The following is an 18,932-nucleotide window of genomic DNA, read 5'->3' as shown; positions in this document are numbered from 1 at the left end:
GCCTGTTTTGATATGATCTCACTATTTTCTAGGCTGGTGATGATTGCTGTGCTAATGCACGAACTGCTGAGTGTCATACTGCCTGTAAAGAGATCTTCAAGACTCAGTTGACTCCTAGCAGAGAGGCTCGAGCCACATTAAGTGATGCGTGCAGTGCACATAACCCAAAAGTATTGGTCTGTGTCAAGAACTATACCCATGTAACACCTGCTATCAATTCACATAAATGTGAGTACTTCAAATAACAATTTTTAAAAATCTTGATTAATATTCTACGATAAAATATCTGGTAACAAAATTGCTTTTTAAAAAAAGCAAATGTACAGTGAATTTGACCCTATTTAACATTGTTTGTATACTCTAATTAATTCAAATTTATTATAAAATTTCTTGCTTTTAAGCTGCAATGAATGAATAGGTGACCTTCTCAGTCCTATTACAAATGAAATTGGTCTTATTACTGTAAGTTTCTTCTTCACTTAGTGTTAGTCATATTCTGTCCAATGATTCTGTTTTGATTAATATAATTCTGAGAAACTGTTTTCCAGGGAGGAATATAGTATGGTTTCAGGGTTAACTGTCAAAGGAGGTATGTTATCATTTCAATGATATAAAATCAATGATTTGTTTTCTTCATCTGTGCCCTGCATTAGAATATTATTGGCGAGACCAGCTGGATGATACTGTGATAGTAGCATCTTTAGACACTTTTAAGGATGAATTTGAAGTTTCTGAGAGTGTTTTGAAAATCTTCTATCTTTATTGAATTATGAACTCTGGTACACTATTCAGTGTCATTCTGTATATCACTCGGTGAGTATGCTCCTACTCTTCCTATATCATGGACACTGGTATTATCCTACTGGAATACATATGTATACTGCTTTTCTTCCTCAGTCAAGATTTCAAAAAAATGACTGACAATCTTTGTGAAATACCACACTCCTGCACCAATTGTCATGAAGTTTTCCTTGGGCTAACGTCCATTCGTGCTTGCATGTACACAAACTTCCCCCTCTGTTAATATCCTCTTCTGTGGTTCTCTTTTTGTTTAAAACAGACAGTGTTTCTCACCATTTCCTGAATAATTTGGTTATGTGTTGTCTCGAAGGTATAGCAGTGCCACGGGAATGACATAGAAATTTGTTGATGATGATGATGCTTGTTGTTTTAAGGGGCCTAACATCGAAGGTCTTCGGTTCTGTAATATGGTTTATTCCTTGGAAGAAATGTCTCGTCTAGAAATATCTGTTGCCCAATACTATTCTTTACCATTCTGATAGCTAACACAAACAAGAAGTGTAGGAATGCAACAGAAGTAATGTTAATAATAATGTGTGCTCATCAAGAACTTCACTTGTAGACTAAACATCCATTCCGTACGCTTATTGCTAACTGTACTTGATACGCTGCCTGACCGCACACTCTATTCCTGCTACTCGGGAACAAAGCAAACATTTTCCTAGTCCACCTGTGCGGTAGCACCGGCTAATGTGCCGGTAACTTTTCGCTACTTCTCCCTAAAGTACAAATAGTTTTCTTTCTTTTAATTAAGGCCACGGCCGCTTCCTTCCAACTCCTAGGCCTTTCCTATCCCATCGTTGCCATAAGACCTATTTGTGTCGGTGCGACGTAAAGCCCCTAGCAAAAAAACTTTCTAGTTTTCACAATGATTTTAATGTCCTCCTGCCTCCTTCATTCAGTTAACCTTTATTTTCTTTACAAGAAGTCGTGTGGATGCAGGGTAAGGGTGAGAGGGGAAAAATAGTTGCCGCCCATGTGTCTATCTCAATTCTCAAGGCCTGACAATAAACATGTGTTCCGTCCATGGTTAATCTTGCAAAATGAGGTGCTTTCTGAAGCTTCAAAGTGATAGTGAAATTGTGCTTTAACTGCATATTTAGCCTACTACAATGAAATGAAATGAAATGGCCAATGGCTTTTAGTGCAGGGAGTGTCCGAGGACAAGTTTGGCTCGCCAGATGCATGACTTTCGATTTGACACCCGTAGGCGAGCTGCGCATCGTGATGAGGATGAAATGATGATGAAGACAACACATACACCCAGTCCCCGAGGCAGCAGAATTAACCAATTATGGTTAAAATTCCTGACCCTGCCGGGAATCGAACCCGGGACCCCTGTGACCAAAGGCAAGCATGCTAACCATTTAGCCATGGAGCCGGACAGCCTACTACAATTATAAGTATTGAACATGCATCTGTTTCAGAGAGTTCGCGTTGTCTGTCGCGACGAATGTTTGTAGCTTAGAGTGCAGTATTTGTTACTCGTGCCGTACCTACAAGCTTCCGCGACTTCTCGTGAGACGCAGATAGTATAACTTAAGTCATATTTAGGTCTACAGAACTTTCTTCAGCTTATTACTGTATTTCTGTGGTTGCTAGAGCCACCCAGGCTTATTTTGGTTTTGGTCAGGGGGTTTAAGGTCAGACATTACGTGATTTTCAAAAAGAAAATCTCAGCCCAGGATTGACCAGGATTCGAACCTCAACTTTCTGGGTGGGAGGCCAGCAGCTAAGTCATTGAGCTAATCATGCCCCTATATCTAGGTCTGCAGAAGTGATATATAAAATGTAAGCAGTAGCGGCAATTGTGACTTAGACGTGGGGGGGGAGGAATGTGCAGACAACAAAAGTAGACCTACCCGGGTTTGTCGGATGTATATCAAAACATTGAAAAAAACTACAAAGTGGTAAGTTTTTTTAATACTCTGAGTGAATTTTGACATAGTGTGGGAGTTGACAGTTTAGTAACTTAAGTGCGGTAATAATAGTTTAATAATAGTTTTCTTGTTTTAAAGTCTCACTGACTACTTTTGACCTTTTTGGAGATGCCAAGGTGCTGGAATTTTGTCCTGCAGGAGTTCTTTTTACGTGCCAGTAAATCTATTGACACGAGGCTGACGTATTTGAGCACCTTCAACCACTGGACTTAGCTAGGATCGAACCAGCCAAGTTGGGTTCAGAAGGCCAGCACCTCAACCGTCTGACCCACTCAGACCGGCCAATAATAGCTTCTGTTTTTTTTTTGAGATTTTGATTCAATAGAATACAAGAAAACTCTCACCAAGGGAACAATAATTACACATGAATTACAATTAAATAGAAGTACGGCATGATTATACAATTAAAAATAATTTAGTATTTGACTACACACTAGGAAACTAACAGACACTAAAGAGACTGTCGGACTGACGAATGCCCACGGTAAGCGGGTGAACCATACCTCAGTGTCCATGAACTTGGCAAAAATATATACTCCTGCCACCCTTCCTCACAGCACATCCAAAGTCTCCACTAGTTGTTGTGGTGCTATACAAATCTGTTAGCCGTGACAAATGAAATTTTATGCGTATTTCCGCTGATAATTTTGTTAATAATTAAAGAAAACAAAGGAAAGAATTAGCTGACAAGGCAACAGGGCTTGTACAAATGGCTGTTTTTAAAAGTAATTCCCACAATTCCTGTTTTTTGCCAGCTAAAATGGAATAAAAAGGTAATGTTGTCTCCATAAAGTTGGAGGTGTGTGTGTGTGTGTGTGTGTGTGTGTGTGTGTGCGTGTGCGACTGCGACTGCCTACTTCCCCCTCCCCAATCGCTGCTACTGAATGTAAAAAATCTTACAGTACTTGAAGATTTACATAACATTAAGTTAACATGTATTTTGTCAATTAGGCATATTCTTCATTCTAGAGTACATTAACTGACTAGGAAAAGCTAGCTTAGAAAGTATTGCATATAGATGCAAGTGTTCTGGGTGATTTCCGATAAAGGAGTAGTGTTACTAAAATGATGCAAACATCGGGTTGGGAAGACTTAGGAGTAAGGAGATGAGATGCTCGACTATACGGTACGTTACATGTTATGAATTTCATTTTTTGGTCTGTATTGAGCTTCAAAGTAACGTTAAAATCTAATTTTTATATTAATATCAATACAATTATAATATTGTATTGAAAAGGTGGACAATTTTCTAATAAAAGTTAGACTTGAATGTTATATGGTATGTTTCATGCTGTCAGTGGTGAGTTGGCGGGGAATGACATAAGTAGAAGAATAAGCTTGAATGGAGCTTTTAAAAGCAGGAAAAATCATAATATGAAAATAAAGTTGGAATTCAAGAGGACAGATTGGGGCAAATATTCATTTATAGGATGAGGAGTAAGGGACTGGAATAAATTATCAAAGAAATTTCCAAGTTTGTTGAAAATATTTAAGGGAAAGCTAGGTAAACAATTATAAATAAATGTAAATATGAGGTAAACAATATATTGATAGGGAATCTGCCACCTGGGCGACCGCCCTAAGTGCAGATCACTGATGATTGATAATGTGGAGAGCATACAGGTGCATCATAGGGTGACCCCTATCCCTGGTCGGCCTGAGTGGTTGACCAAGAAAGGCTGAATTCTTTCCATTTACCCTGGTATTTTAGCAGGAAAAGAATACTCTTTGCTTGCTAGATAGAGCTTCACGCCATGGAATCGCTTCGTATGCATTTCTGTTGTATATTAAATTCAGAAAATACAGGGAGAAGCAGCAAAAGGTGGCTGGAACTTTAGCTGGTGCTTCTGCACAGGTGGACTGGGGAAATGCTTGTTTTGTTTCTGAGTGACAGGAATAGAATGCACAGTCTGGCAGTGCAGCAAGCATGGTTCGCAGTAAGCATATGGAATTAATGTTTAGTTTACAAGTGGAGTCCTTGATGAGCACACATTATTAGCACTTCACTGTTGCTGGACGTTATTTGTGCTAACTATCAGTATGGTGATGTATAGTATTGGACTCTGGATATTTCTAGTCAAGACATTTCTTCTAAAGAAAAAATTGCATGACAGAATTGTTTCCAAATTCCTATGTCATTTCCGTGACTTCAAGACAACACATAAGCAAGCTGAAGAGTATCTACATTAGTTGTCAACATTTTACTAACTTTTAACTAATAACTTAGGCCTACTGTAGTGAAACTGAACACTTGCCCATGCTGCTACAGTTTACCAGTGAGTCTAGCAATGGATTCCCCCTGATGTCCCCTGCATAGTTCGGTAACCTTTTGCTGCCTCTTACTGTATATCGGGTTTTGTTTCATCAGAATATTTTTGAGGAAGCTCAGCTTACCCTGTCTACTCTCAGGCATTGCTATTGTTTAATTGTTTCTCCTCCCTCATCTGAACTCACCCCATTTTAAATGCAAATTTTGTTAAACTGTGACACTGCATTTAATTTGTGATTTATTTTTTTCTTCAGATTTACGATGCTGTGAGAAAACTGGCAGTAATGAATGTCGTGAGTCATGTCGACGGATCTTGAGAACAAAGACCACCACTCAAGAGATCATTGACAGTTTACAGGAGGGAGGCTGTGGACCACCTTTGCCTCACGTGAGTATTAACCTATGGATGCTTCCCTAATATCTCTGTATTATGCTATTTTTCTTTGCATATATCTCGCACATTTTTTCCCCCAAAATTCTGAGTTGCAAATAGACTGCAAGATATATGCAGGGAATTGGGAAGCTCAATTTGATTCAATTTAATATCCTTTGTAAAGGTAATAAAACATACTTTCATATGGAGTTTTAGAGAACAAAAATAAAATGAACACCCTTCTTAAGAATTACAAATTTTCAGCAGAAATGACACATAGAAGGGTTATAGCAATTTCAGACCAAATGAGAAAATTACAATTGGAAGGAATGAAAAAGTATTGGGCAGATTACAAGTCCAAGCAATACAACCTTCAAAGAGTGAATGTGGAATGACTTATTGTAAGTGGTCTATTTTGGCCAATAAAGTTAATAATAACAATCATAATAATAATAATATATTTTATTATGCTCTGTAACATGTTATTTAATATTATTACAAATATATAAACATAGGTAAGGTTCTATTCTCAGCTGAATATGTTCCTGTCCCCTTTCAGAGACTTAAAAGACGTTTTTATCTCCTTATTGGGAAAGAAGAGTTTCTTAACACTATTTTAGTTAAAGACAAGTTATTAATCATTTTTTTAAGCATTCTTCCCCAATCCTCCAATGCCCCCCTCCTTTCCCCCCTCACTACCACCATCCTTCGCAAATAGACAAAAAAAGTTTAAGTTCCCCATGAGAAGTTATCAAGGCTAATGCAAGAATATTTGCCCCAAGAGGACAAATTCGGGCAAATATTCATTTATAGGAAGGGGAGTTACGGATTGGAATAACTTACTAAAGGAGATGTTCAATAAATTTACAATTTCTTTGAAATCATTTAAGAAAAGGCTAGGAAAACAAACAGATAGGGAATCTGCCACCTGGGCGACTGCCCTAAATGCAGATCAGTAGTAATTGATTGACTGACTGATTGATTGATTGATTGATTGATTGATTGATTGATTGATTGATTGATTGATTGATTGATTGATTGATTGATTGATTGATTGATTGATTGAACATATATTATGCATACTTTTACTTTATTTACACCTAAGCTTACATGATGATGATGACTGCAAAGCAGTCAAAAGTACTATTAATGATTTTATCAAATTGCCAAAGGCAATTGTTAGATTGTTACATTGTCATGTCATACGGACACGATGTGGATAGTTTGTAATACAGTTCTTACCAAGAAATCGACAAACCAAAGGATTGATTAAAGTGACCCAATGTGATCGAAACAGACTTTCAACGTATTAGGTCGTGTTACGTACATGTAGTACGTGTTGAAGAGATGTTAAGTACAGAACAAAAATGGCCAGCCGGATACCAGTGGGATCCGAACCCACAACCTCCCGATTTCGCGTCGGTTGCTCTACCAATTGAGCTATGGTGGCCTAGGCCATCTTTGTTCTGTTTGAAAGGATCTGAGCTACAGGTCTGGCACTGCTGCTAGCACACAGTAGAGTGCGTTTAAGTCACCCGTTGTGGGGCATGTCAATGAATATTGAATTTTCACGACCGCATTGTAATCGAAACAGACTTTCAACGTATTAGGTCATGTTACGTACATGTAGTACGTGTTGAAGAGATGTTAAGTACAGAACACCAGTGTCCGGCTGGCCATTTTTGTTCTGTACTTAACATCTCTTCAACATGTACTACATGTACGTAACACGACCTAATACGTTGAAAGTCTGTTTCGATTACAATGCAGTCGTGAAAAATCAATATTCATTGACCCAATGTGGTCTCAAAAGAAGAAGAAGAAGAAACAGTATTGATGACCAAATTGTTGTTAATCTCTGTTTTAAGCAACAATAGGGACAACAATTTTGGTTTCAGTCAGTATACATCTTCTCTGTCAATTAATCCTGTTCTTTTGTTAAATAATGTTGAAATTATCTTACACTTTAAATAGAGGTGTGTTTTGTCCTTCCTGGGAACAAATTCTGAAAGTGCCTCTGGTTCAGTGTATTTGGATGTTGTCACTTTGTATTTGCCTATAAATTATATCTATTGCTTATTGTGTTGTTTACAGGACAGTCTGTGGCAGTGCTTCTTACAGACAACCTCAGACACCACAGCAGAAGTGGAGGTGTCCCGCATAGATCGTATGGGTATGGACTCTGCCAAACTCCATTGTTGCTACAAAGCTGTCAGTTCCACATGCCGCAGATTGTGCCTAAAGACATTTTCTAATGAATGGACGCGATCCTGGGAAGATTTCAATCGTGATTGTCTGTCCAAGCTGTCAGAGGATAGCTTAGTACACTGTATTGATGAAGGTAAATTTTTAGTGTGTTTACCCTCATATTATCTTCCAAATATGTAATGTGCTCTGTATGTTTATTATCATTTTTTTTTTTTTTTGGTGTTATGGCTCAGCCTATAGAAGCTGCTGTTATGCTCAACCATAATACACTGTTTAATTTATCTTAAATTCTACAACATACTAAAATTGTGTAACTTATAGACTAAATGGAAAGCTTGTTGTCTAGTTCCTACGGTTAATATTTACATGAAGAAAGTAAATTACCTTAGATATGTGCGATAGATTATGTTCTTATATGTAAGTAATGTTTGCAACACCTTCTTTTGAACAGCTGAGTACTAGGAATGTCTCTAAGTTCAGACTGTAGGGAATTCCACAGGCGGATAGTAGCGGGGATGAATGAATCACTGTAACTAGTAGTGTTCCCTGGAATCCTACTATGATGGCTGTAAACTTTCCATAATTTTGTATACTGATGTACCTTTGTAATATCAGGGGTATAATAAGCGTAATAACTTAGGTGCTGGCTTTCCAGTTGGATGGCTGAGGTTTAAATCCTTGTTGATCTCAGGTTTCACCAGAAAAATTCATATGACATTAAGAAGGACATCCAGCTTATAACCCTCGGCTAAAATCAAAATGAGCATGGCTGGTTCCAGTAGTTTCAAAAATATCTGCGATAAAATGTGGAAAATACCCTCGTAGTAATGTAAATATTGGTCATTTCTGGAGTGGAGAGGCTATTCAGAAAAGTTTATCAATCCAGATATCACATTATATGAGCAATGTTTATTTTCTTTTCTATTTTCTCTGAGTCATATACTTCACAGTGGTTACTAATACCAAAATGAAAATCATATTTGTACATGGCATATTTAAAACACAACTGCACTTAGCCACGCTAGGAACTAATTCTTGTTTACACCAGGCTATGCCGTCATACTGCCCTGCCAGTTAGTCAGTCCATCCTTGGGGATACTGTGGTTCCTTTCACTCGGGTGAGTTGGCCGTGCGGTTAGGAGCGCTCAGCTGTGAGCTCGCATCCGGGAGATAGTGGGTTCGAACCCCACTGTCGGCAGCCCTGAAGATGGTTATCCGTGGTTTCCCATTTTCACACCAGGCAAATGCTGGGGCTGTACCTTAATTAAGGCCACGGCTGCTTCCTTCCCACTCCTAGGTGACTCGTTAACTTTTTGTAGTCATGAGGAGTATGACAATGTATTGTTATTTCTCAGTAATGCTGCTCCATATATTATTAAAGCAGGAGCTGCTTTAAATGTTCATCACCTGAGTTACTTCACCTGACTTGCCTTGCTCAAGGTCAGCTTCAACTTCAACTCAATTCCTGTTCATCTGTATATGGGTCAGTCACCCAGGTGACATATTCCCTATCAGTTTTTCATCTAGTCTTTTCTTAAATAATTGCAAAGAATTTGGAAATTTATTGAACCACTCCCTGGGTAAATTATTCCAATCCCTAACTCCTCTTTCTATAAACGAATATTTGCCCCAATTTGTCCTCTTGAATTCCAGCTTTATCTTCATATTCAGATCTTTCCTACTTTTAAAAACACCACTTAGACTTAATTCATCTACTTATGCCATTTCACGTCATCTCTTCCTTGTCAGCTCGGAACATACAAGTTATTTAAATTATAACGGTTGGGGAGATCCACCAAATCTGTATTTATTTTTGGAGTCAGTACGGGACAAGGATGAAATTTTTAACATACCACTTAGTCGAGGAGCTTGTCCCCTTTCTCTCAAATCTTCCCAGCACAAACTTCGCAAAATTTTTGTAACGCTACTCTTTTGTCGGAAATCACCCGGAACAAATCTAGCTGCTTTTCTTTGGATTTTTTCTAGTTCTTGAATCAATTAATCCTGGTGAGGGTCCCATGTGCTGGATCCATACTCTAGTTGAGGTCCTGCCAGAGACTTATATGCCTTCTCCTTTACATCTTTACTACAACCCCTAAACAACCTCATAACCATGTGCAGTGATCTGTACCCTTTATTTACAATCATATTTATGTGATTATCCCAATGAAGATCTTTCCTTATATTTACACCTAAATACTTACAATGATCCCCAAAGGGAACTTTCACCCCATCAATGCAGTAATAAAAACTGAGAGTACTTTTCCTATCTGTTAAACTTACAACCTGACTTTTAACACTGTTACTCATCATACCATTGCCTGCTGTCCATCTCACAACATTATCGTGGTCATTTTGCAGTTGCTCACAATCTTGTTACTTATTTATTACTCTGTACAGAATAACATAACCACACTTGGGCACCTGGAGTGGGACACTGATGATGATGATGATGATGATGATGATGATGATGATGATAGAATAACATCATCTGAAAAATGATCTCTGATTTCACTTCTTTACACATATCATTGATATATGTAAGAAAACATAAAGGTCCAATAATACTGCCCTGAGGAATTCCCCTCTTAATGATTACAATTATTACTCTAATTCTCGGAGTTCTATTTTCTAGAAATATAGCCACCCATTCAGTCACTCTTTTGTCTAGTCCAATTTCACTCATTTTTGTCAGTAGTCTCCCATGATCTACCCTATGAAATGCCTTAGATGTAGAGTTGTAGAAAATTATTTCTATCATGGAAATAAAGCGTTTCTGGACCTATGTCTATATAACATATTTCCTTCTTCTATGTGTGAGAAATGCATCCTCAAAGTGCACCATCCCGCGTCCAGGTTGACTACACGAGTTTCCAGACTAGCTCTTGATAATACTTTCATCTGCCGAAAATTCTTGGGTTGTGAGTTCCGCGTGAGAAAGAATACCGACGGCCTACGGTAAATACCAACCTACGTAGATGAACGTCTTCAACACGCTATTAGTCGGTTACCGTATATTTTTGATACCAAAATTTATCGCAAAAATCAGATTATCGTGGCTTGCCAAGAACACCCTACATGATATCATCATGATCGCAATGAAAATTAATCATTCCAAACTTATATCTAGTACTTATTCTAAGCAGACATTGAAAGAATTCAATATTACTCTACTCAGCTTTTATTCATAAATTGATTTATGGATGAATTGGAATAAACGTTGATTACCTTGAAAATCTTTTATACAGTATAGCAGGTTTCCTATTCAATCAGTTTCTCAATAATATATTGATGTTGTCTTGAAGAAATAGGTTTGGGAAACCTCTGATAAATAAATAAATAAATGAACTTAGGCCTTATTCATCTGACTCATAATCTTAGCCTATCGAAAAATTGTATTCTAACTAAGTAGTTTCCAAGGGATTGAAATGAAAAGAAAAATAATTAAATTACATAATAAGTAAAATTACTCAACATAATTGAAAAAGTTGGACAATTGCAATAATTATAATTATTATAATGTTTGTAATGAAAGAATTATTTGGATGCATCCGAAAGCTCTAAGTAAAATAAACTATCTTCCTACTATATACAATTCAAATTAAAGTTCAATTGGAAAATGAGGAAAACGCAAAGAAATTGGCCAATAATTAATGACTCAATTAATTAATTAATTAATTAAGATCTGGAATCTCTGAATATTATACTAAGTTGCTTCTCGAAATCATCAAGATTCAATTGCCTGAATTAAATTCACATACAATTACAGAAATGTATATCACTCAGTTGAAAACTGTTCATCTCAATGTCCACGCACAATAGAAAAATCGAGTGAAAAGATTACTGTCTGATCCTTAGGTATTTACTCTATTCGAAGTTTCAATTTGTTCAATGTTTCATATTTTGTATCAATTAGCCTCCATATAAGCAAAACTAAGTCCACTTTAAGTCGTAAGCATTTTCAAATTATTTCCATCGTAAGGATTACATTGCTAAATTATTCAATTATTCCTTTAATTCATGGTTAAATTCCAGCTAAAGTGCGTATATGACTTACCATAACATTTCCAAGTACATTACGATTACTATTCCAACGAAATACCATGTGTGGAAAAACTGACACATAGGAAGACTCTATCCTCATCTAAAATCCACATATGAAAGTCTAAGTTACCAGTGATGACTAATATTGCTCCAAAAGAAAATAAATAAATCGTAAGCTGACTTGCCGTAAGTGAGAATATATATGAAAACAGTCGTAATTATGTCAGTGAAGGTCTAAATGTTTATGTAAGTGATCTCTTGGCTCTTCGAAGATCCTACTTATTCAATTAATTCTTTAGTGATGGCATTAAGATCGTATCCTAAACCGTATCATATATATATTAGGGAATAAAATAGCGATCAGAAACAGTACATTTCACTACCGACACCTTAGCATGTGCAACCCACACATACTACCATTTCTCGAAGAAATACTATGACCGACACCTTAAATAACAGTAACTATCACCATCAAAATACACTAGCAACTCATATGCTAACTATATTCATTATTTAACACTTCCATTATCGCGTAGCATTTATAATTGAAGCACTCATTCCATCAAAACACAACATATGTACTATCACCTGCACATATATATATATTCATTACCATTACTGTCATAGTATCAAATAAATAGTACACTGTAACCTTAAAATTGTGCCATCAAATTTCCTTGTAATACTCCCTAAATACGATCTTTACGCTTGCTATTAGTCAAAACCATCATGCATATAAATATTAGGTTCCTCATATTACTCTAATATTTCACTGACAACAAATTATGAACAATATCAATCACTTCTCCACTATCATATTGACAAACTTACGAACGGCATTTCACTGGTACTTTAACGCCTATGTTTGGAATTTACGGTAACTTTGGATGAATACCTATTTCCTTGTGAACACACACACGTATATTAATTACGCACACAAAATGTCACTACAAATATTATACATTAACCCAAAGAATAAGGTTTTCTACTTACGATACGACTTAAATGGGGACTTATCTTTGCTTATTGGATCTGGCTTCCATCTCGCTGTTGATCGTCATGGGATGGTAGGTCTTGCTCCCTGGTTCGGCTTAAGTAACAAGGAATCATCTCGTCATCACAGCTGACTACTATCCTCCTGGATCATTCATCTCGTCAAGCGTTACCATAGCCAGAGTAGTCCTCGCCTCAGCTTCTTAGAAGATCATGATGGCCTTCATTGCATCAAGGACAGAATAATACAAGGCATTAGTGGATTTATACATGGTAATCTGCTTAGTAATGCTAATGTGGTCAGTATATTTGTTTTCTGTTCCGCTTAATTTGCCTATAAGACTCTAAATATCTTCTTGTTTCAAACTGCCTTGCTCGCCGAAACGTTGTGAATATTACGTGCTTTAAAGATTGCACTCTGTTCGGTTTACTTCAGCTCTCTTGATGTTATGCAGTATCGGGCAAATAAAATGTTCCGAGCCCAACCGTGACGTAGTGAAGCTCCAACTTGACGTTTCTTATCAGCTGGTCTTTTATCTCACGTATATGTCAATTACAGCTGGTGTTCGGCGGGTTATCGTGGACTTGATCTTATCTCTAACAGTAGACCAAAATCTCCAATTATTACTGGGTTTCTTTACGCGATTCCGTCTTTCTTGGTGTAGTGCTCAGATAAGAATCCTTTCTCTAATGGAAGACTTTTTTTTCAATAATCGATTTAAATAATCCGCTCTCGTCATTCTTTCGCACTGCCTTCTAAAAAAAAAATTCCTTCTGTGATTGCCGGTTGAATTTATCATCTCTTCAGTTCATACAGCTGTTAATTGTTTTTATTCTGACCCGCTAATAGCCGAAGCGCCATTTTTGTTCCAAATATAGTAACTATAGAACGGTGAAATGGCACATTTACTCCTCCCACGTTGACTTAAATATATGGCTTGCTATATATTTATCCTATATATTTCTAAGATCATAATGGGACTTTTCACTGTTCATAGTTAAAATTTTGAGAGCATTACTGTAACTTTTTTTTTTTTAATTGGATTAGTTCGTTCTTCTCATAAGCCATTCCACTTCTCATTCCTTATTTAACTACGTCATTTGATGGATCCTAATTCCTTTGTTCCTTGTAATATAACTTAATATTTGCCGCATTGTGTATTCCTTTACTTCTACCATTCAGATCGTGAACTTCATAAGCGTTGTTTCCAAATGACCGATGTATAACAAATGGTCCATCGAATAAATGTATGAACTTTGCAAATATTTTAGTGGATACGTTCGAGATTGCTGGCTTCTTTACTAATATAAGATCGCCTTTCCTCAATTCAGGATGGAACTTCTTGTGTTGTATCCTCCTCAGTCTCCTTTGGGATTGTTTATATAACCTCTCTCGAACTAGTTGGTCCAGCTTATCTTGGTCTAAGCTTGGTTCGGTAGGTAACTGGATTATTTTGTCCCATGGTCTCTCAGGTTTAATGTTGTAATGAATAACCTTTGGAATTTGGCCGCTGGATTCGTGGACAGTGTTATTAATACTTTCTTCAATTTTCTCAAGGACATCTATCCACTTCCAGTGTTGCTTGGAACAGTATATCCGGCAAAATTTGGCTATTTCTTTCATATATCTTTCGACTGGGTTGGATGCTGGATGTCTTATTGAACATAGAACATGTTTAATTCCCATCTCTTCCACAGCCTCTTTAAATTTAAGTGACGTAAACTGAGTTCCTCTGTCGGACAACAGTCTCTCGGGTTTTCCCATGTTAGGCAAAATATGTTTAACTAGACGTCGTATTACTTGTTTCGAATTAGCACGCTGTATTGGTTGAAGTGATACATACTTTGAGAAAACGTCCATAACTACCACGATGAATTTATTTCCTTTCTTAGCGGTAGGAAGCTTGCCAAATATGTCGATAGCATATAGCTCTCTGGCTTTGTGTGGTATTATGGCCCTTGGTTCATGCCTTATCAGACAATTACCTTGTTTTACTTTCTGGCAAATATCACAAGTTCTTACAATACTCCTTATAGTTCTTCTATTTCCTTTCCAAGTGAATTTTTCTAAGATGACTTGAGTTACTTTCTCCATACCGCCATGTCCTGTGATCCGATGTACGTGCCAGATCACTTCTCTATATAATACTGAAGGTAATACAATGCGTACTTTCTCTTGATCTTTACCTGTTTTAGCCATGAGCATACCCTGTTTGATGCTGTATACTCTTGATATTTTCGACCTTGCCTCAGAATCACAATCTCTACTTTCTAACTTATCTATGATATTCTTCAACTTCTCATCCTGACGTTGCAACTGTACAATATTCCGTAATTTTTCTAGAATATCCTCATCTTCCGGAATTAGCTCTATTTTATGGACTTCCTCCATGTTGTCCATGGGATTTCGACTCAAAGCATCGGCTAGGATATTTTCCTTTCCACTGCAGTATTCTATCTTTATTTGGAACTGTTGAGTGAACAACATCCATCTTGTTATTCTTTCGTTTGTCATTGCTGCTTTAAGTCCGAAAGTCAACGCTTTGTGATCAGACCTGACAGTTATCGGATATCCATAGATAGTTTTCTTCCACTGCTGTAAAGCATAGACTATTGCTAGTAGCTCTTGTTCTGTGGTGGTGTAATGAATTTCATGACTCCTCAACTTTCGACTGGTGAAAGCTAAATATATTCTTTTAGGGGGTGTTCCCTCTTCCTCTTGGTATAAACATGCGCCTATACCGACATTTGAGGCATCTGACTGAATAATAAATTCCTTTTCGTAATTAGGATAGCCTAGCTTTATACTTTTGGTCAGCAAAGTTTTTAATTCTTGGAATGCCCTTTCTGCTTTTTCATCCCACTTCCATCTGTTATTTGTTTTCAAAAGATCCTGTAGAGGTGCTGCAGTCTGAGTGTAACCTTTACAGTGGTTAGGAAAGAACTGGGCCATTCCGAGGAATTGTCGTACATGTTTAATGCGTTTTGGTCGAGGAAAGTCGCATATCGCCTGGATTTTTACTGGGTTTGGTCGTACCCCTGTGCCATCTATCATGTGACCGACAAATAATACTTCTTCCTGACAGAACTTGGACTTGGCTATGTTGATTTTGAATCCAGCTGTCCTTAGATTTTGAAATAACTTCTCTAGCTTATCACAATGATCCTCGAATGTCTTGGTTGCCAAGATGAGGTCGTCTACATAACAAGTTAGAAATTCCTTCACCTCTGGAGTTAAGTTCCTATCCAGGGCTCTCACCAAAATGGCACAACTATTTTTCAGTCCGAAAGGCAATCGACAGTAGCAATAAGTCTGACTGTCAAACATGAATCCCGTTAGCAGTCGAGATTTTTCTTCAAGGACAATATGATGGTAGGAAGACGTGAAGTCCATCGTCGAAAAATACCTCATGTCTCGGAATTTTTGTACAATGTCCTTAATCTTCGGTACAGTATTATATTCAGGAATTAATCGGGTATTTAAGGATCTCGCATCTAGGCAAATTCTCAGTTTCCCGTTGCTTTTCACAACTATTACTAACGGGTTCAAATATGGACTAGATGTTTTCATGATAATTCCATCATCCTCCATGCCTTTTATAATTTCCTTTACTTCTGAGAAATATTTTTCTGGTACCCCATACAATTTTCCTTTAAAAGGTGTCCAATCATTTACCAACAACTTATATCTAAAATTAGGAATCTGTCCTGGCTTGTTCCTGAATAAATCTGAATATTCCTGCAAGATTCCGTGAAGTCTGGATTTTTCGAGTGGTGAAATTTTAGCATTTGCAACCGCCTCTGAGATGTTTGGTGTATTTTCTTCTTCCACTGTAATCATGACCTTCTCAATAATTTCTAGCATATTCTCACATGGTATTGATATTTCATTCCCTTCTATTTGCAATTTCGAATCCCTTTCTGAGTGTAAGTCCTCTCCTTCTTCCTCGACTTTCACATTATTGACTACACCGTCGTCCTTATTGATCTTAATTCTTTCCTGTTTTTCTTCGGTATTCCCATCGCAAATAGGAAATCTTATCTCTTGTTTCTCCATGTCAATGGTCATTCCTGTGACTGTCATAAAATCTATTCCTAGTATGACGTTATACTTGATTCGGTTCATGACTACGAATGGGTGTTCAAAATTTCTGTTTCCTATATTAATCTCCAGATATGTTTGTATATCACACTCCACTGTCTTGTCAGGTACAATACCCCGTATCTTAATTTTTGACACTGGGATCGTAAGCAGTTTCATTCTCTTATTCATGTCTTGGAAAAGCTCTTTGGATAACACACTAATACTGGCTCCAGAATCCACAAGGCAATGTACTTTAAGCTCTCCTATTCTTGCGACTATAATAGGTAAATTATATCTTTTCTTGATGTGATGCTGTGTTAAGTCCTTAACCAATTCTTCAGAATCAATCTCCCACGAATCTACCTGCGTCACAAAATAACTATTAATTTTGAAATTCCCCGCGTTTTCTACATTTTCAATTTCACCTTCTAATTCGAAATCGGCGTTTTTTTTTTTGCTTGTTGGCCTTTCACTCTCTCCCCTATATTCAAATTCTTTTGTGTTGGGATTGAGTGCCTGTTCTTCTTGTCTTCGCTTCTTGAATCTTTGTAATTCAAGACTCTCAGCTCCTTCCACGTCAGTATTTACGTCCTGATCTCTGATAGCCTTTTCCCATTTAATTTTATCATTTCGGGCCTCATTCAGTTCTTGGATGTATCTTCGGTTGTAACTTTGCTTTTCTTGAGTATCCCTAACATTCCTTCTTTCATATCGGGGTCTCTCTCTGAAATTATTTCTTCCTCTGCCATCTCGATACTGGTTCCTCGGTCGCATATTGGGCTTATACCTTCTATTTCCCATATATGTCCCTTGACCATAGGTTCCTCTCCTGCAATGACATTTTCCTTCCTCCTTTCTTCCATTTTCTGGATTGCCCCATTGTCTTTTTCTATTTATGTTTCTGTGTTCTTCTAGGGTATTTCTACTTGTGTCATCTTGCGTAAGTATGTTAACAGTTTCTTCACTGTAACCATTCCTAGCTATCCTGTGAGGATGTGGTACCGTAGTCATGTCAATCTGTCTTAGTGTTGTCTCCATTTGTACAGCCGTTACCGGGTTAGCAGTAGCTAGTAACCGTTGAACGTCTAACGGAAATTGACGTTGTATAGTCTTAATTGCTTCGAGTTCGCTGGGTGGTGAATCCAGGTCCTGGAAACGATAAAATTGGTGGGCAAAGAAATCGCTGAACCCTGTTTGACCATTTGAAGCATATTTACGAGAATAGAGTTCTAAGCGTAAGTTGTGTTGAATGTCTGGATTCCAGAAGCGTTGCAAGAATGCTGTTTTAAAATCGCTGTACTCGTGGAAAGTATATTTGAATGCTTGGAACCACAAACTAGGATTTGCGTCCAAGTGTTTTTCTACTATTTTTAGTTTTTTCTCCTCTGGGATACCATGCTCTCTGAAATAATCATCCATTTCCCGAAGGAAACGTTTCGGTGACATACTCGTGGTGTTATTAAAATGTTTGGGCCTATCGTCGAATGTCTTTATTACATTTATTATAGTAGGGCTCCCACTACTTCCATTCTCTGTATTCCTTTCCGCAATACTATGATTCGAACGTGTAACCGGTATACCTGCATTTTCCCTCTCATTCATCTGAAATTCCACATTCTTACGACCTTCGTCATTGGATGATGGAACGGTCCTTCCATGTTCTTCATCCCTGATCTCTTGTATTTGAGCTTGTATCAGCCGAAATCCTTCCTCAGATTTACTTATTCTCTGATTTAGCTCTTCTTTGTTGTGCTCGATCTCGTCTTTTATTTCCGCTATTTTATTTCCGATCTGATCTGCAGCTTGTTCGTATTTCCTTTCCAAATCAGCATTCGTTGTCTGTATTTCGCTGCTTAATTCCCCAATCTTCTCCTCACATTGTTTCCATTTCTCTTGGGAATCTATATGCAATTTCTCCACGTTGTCCGTCAGGCTCTTTATCTCATTCTCCTTCAGAGATTGTAAATAGTTATTGTTCCCTATCATCTCTTTCTTGATGTCATTTATTTCATCTTGTATTTTCTGATTTTTCTCTTCCACTTTTCCACTAATCTCTGCTTTCCATTCCTCCATGTGGCTCTTGATCTTGCCCATTTCTGATCCTATTTTTAAGATCTCTTCTTTCATTTCCATCATTATTATTTCGCGTCTTTCTTCTTGCTCCCTAGTTACCTCTTCCATCTTCCTCCGATATTTGATCAATTCTTCCTTCTGTTCTTG

The 18,932-nt window shown here is 37.4% G+C and overlaps 1 protein-coding gene across 1 annotated transcript in view; it reads left to right on the top strand.

Moving 5' to 3' along the window:
* The window catches only part of Reck (Reversion-inducing-cysteine-rich protein with kazal motifs), a 101,707-nt gene that overhangs the window by 46,672 nt on the left and 36,103 nt on the right, over positions 1-18,932 (top strand). Inside the window, exons 3-5 of the mRNA XM_068226718.1 lie at positions 33-228; positions 5,265-5,398; positions 7,478-7,724. Coding sequence (XP_068082819.1) covers positions 33-228; positions 5,265-5,398; positions 7,478-7,724 — 577 coding nt within the window. The remainder of the gene's footprint in view (positions 1-32; positions 229-5,264; positions 5,399-7,477; positions 7,725-18,932) is intronic.

Source organism: Anabrus simplex, chromosome 1, assembly GCF_040414725.1.
Source record: "Anabrus simplex isolate iqAnaSimp1 chromosome 1, ASM4041472v1, whole genome shotgun sequence".
In the NCBI taxonomy this organism is placed as follows: domain Eukaryota; kingdom Metazoa; phylum Arthropoda; class Insecta; order Orthoptera; family Tettigoniidae; genus Anabrus; species Anabrus simplex.
This window is presented reverse-complemented; position numbering and strand designations above follow the sequence as displayed.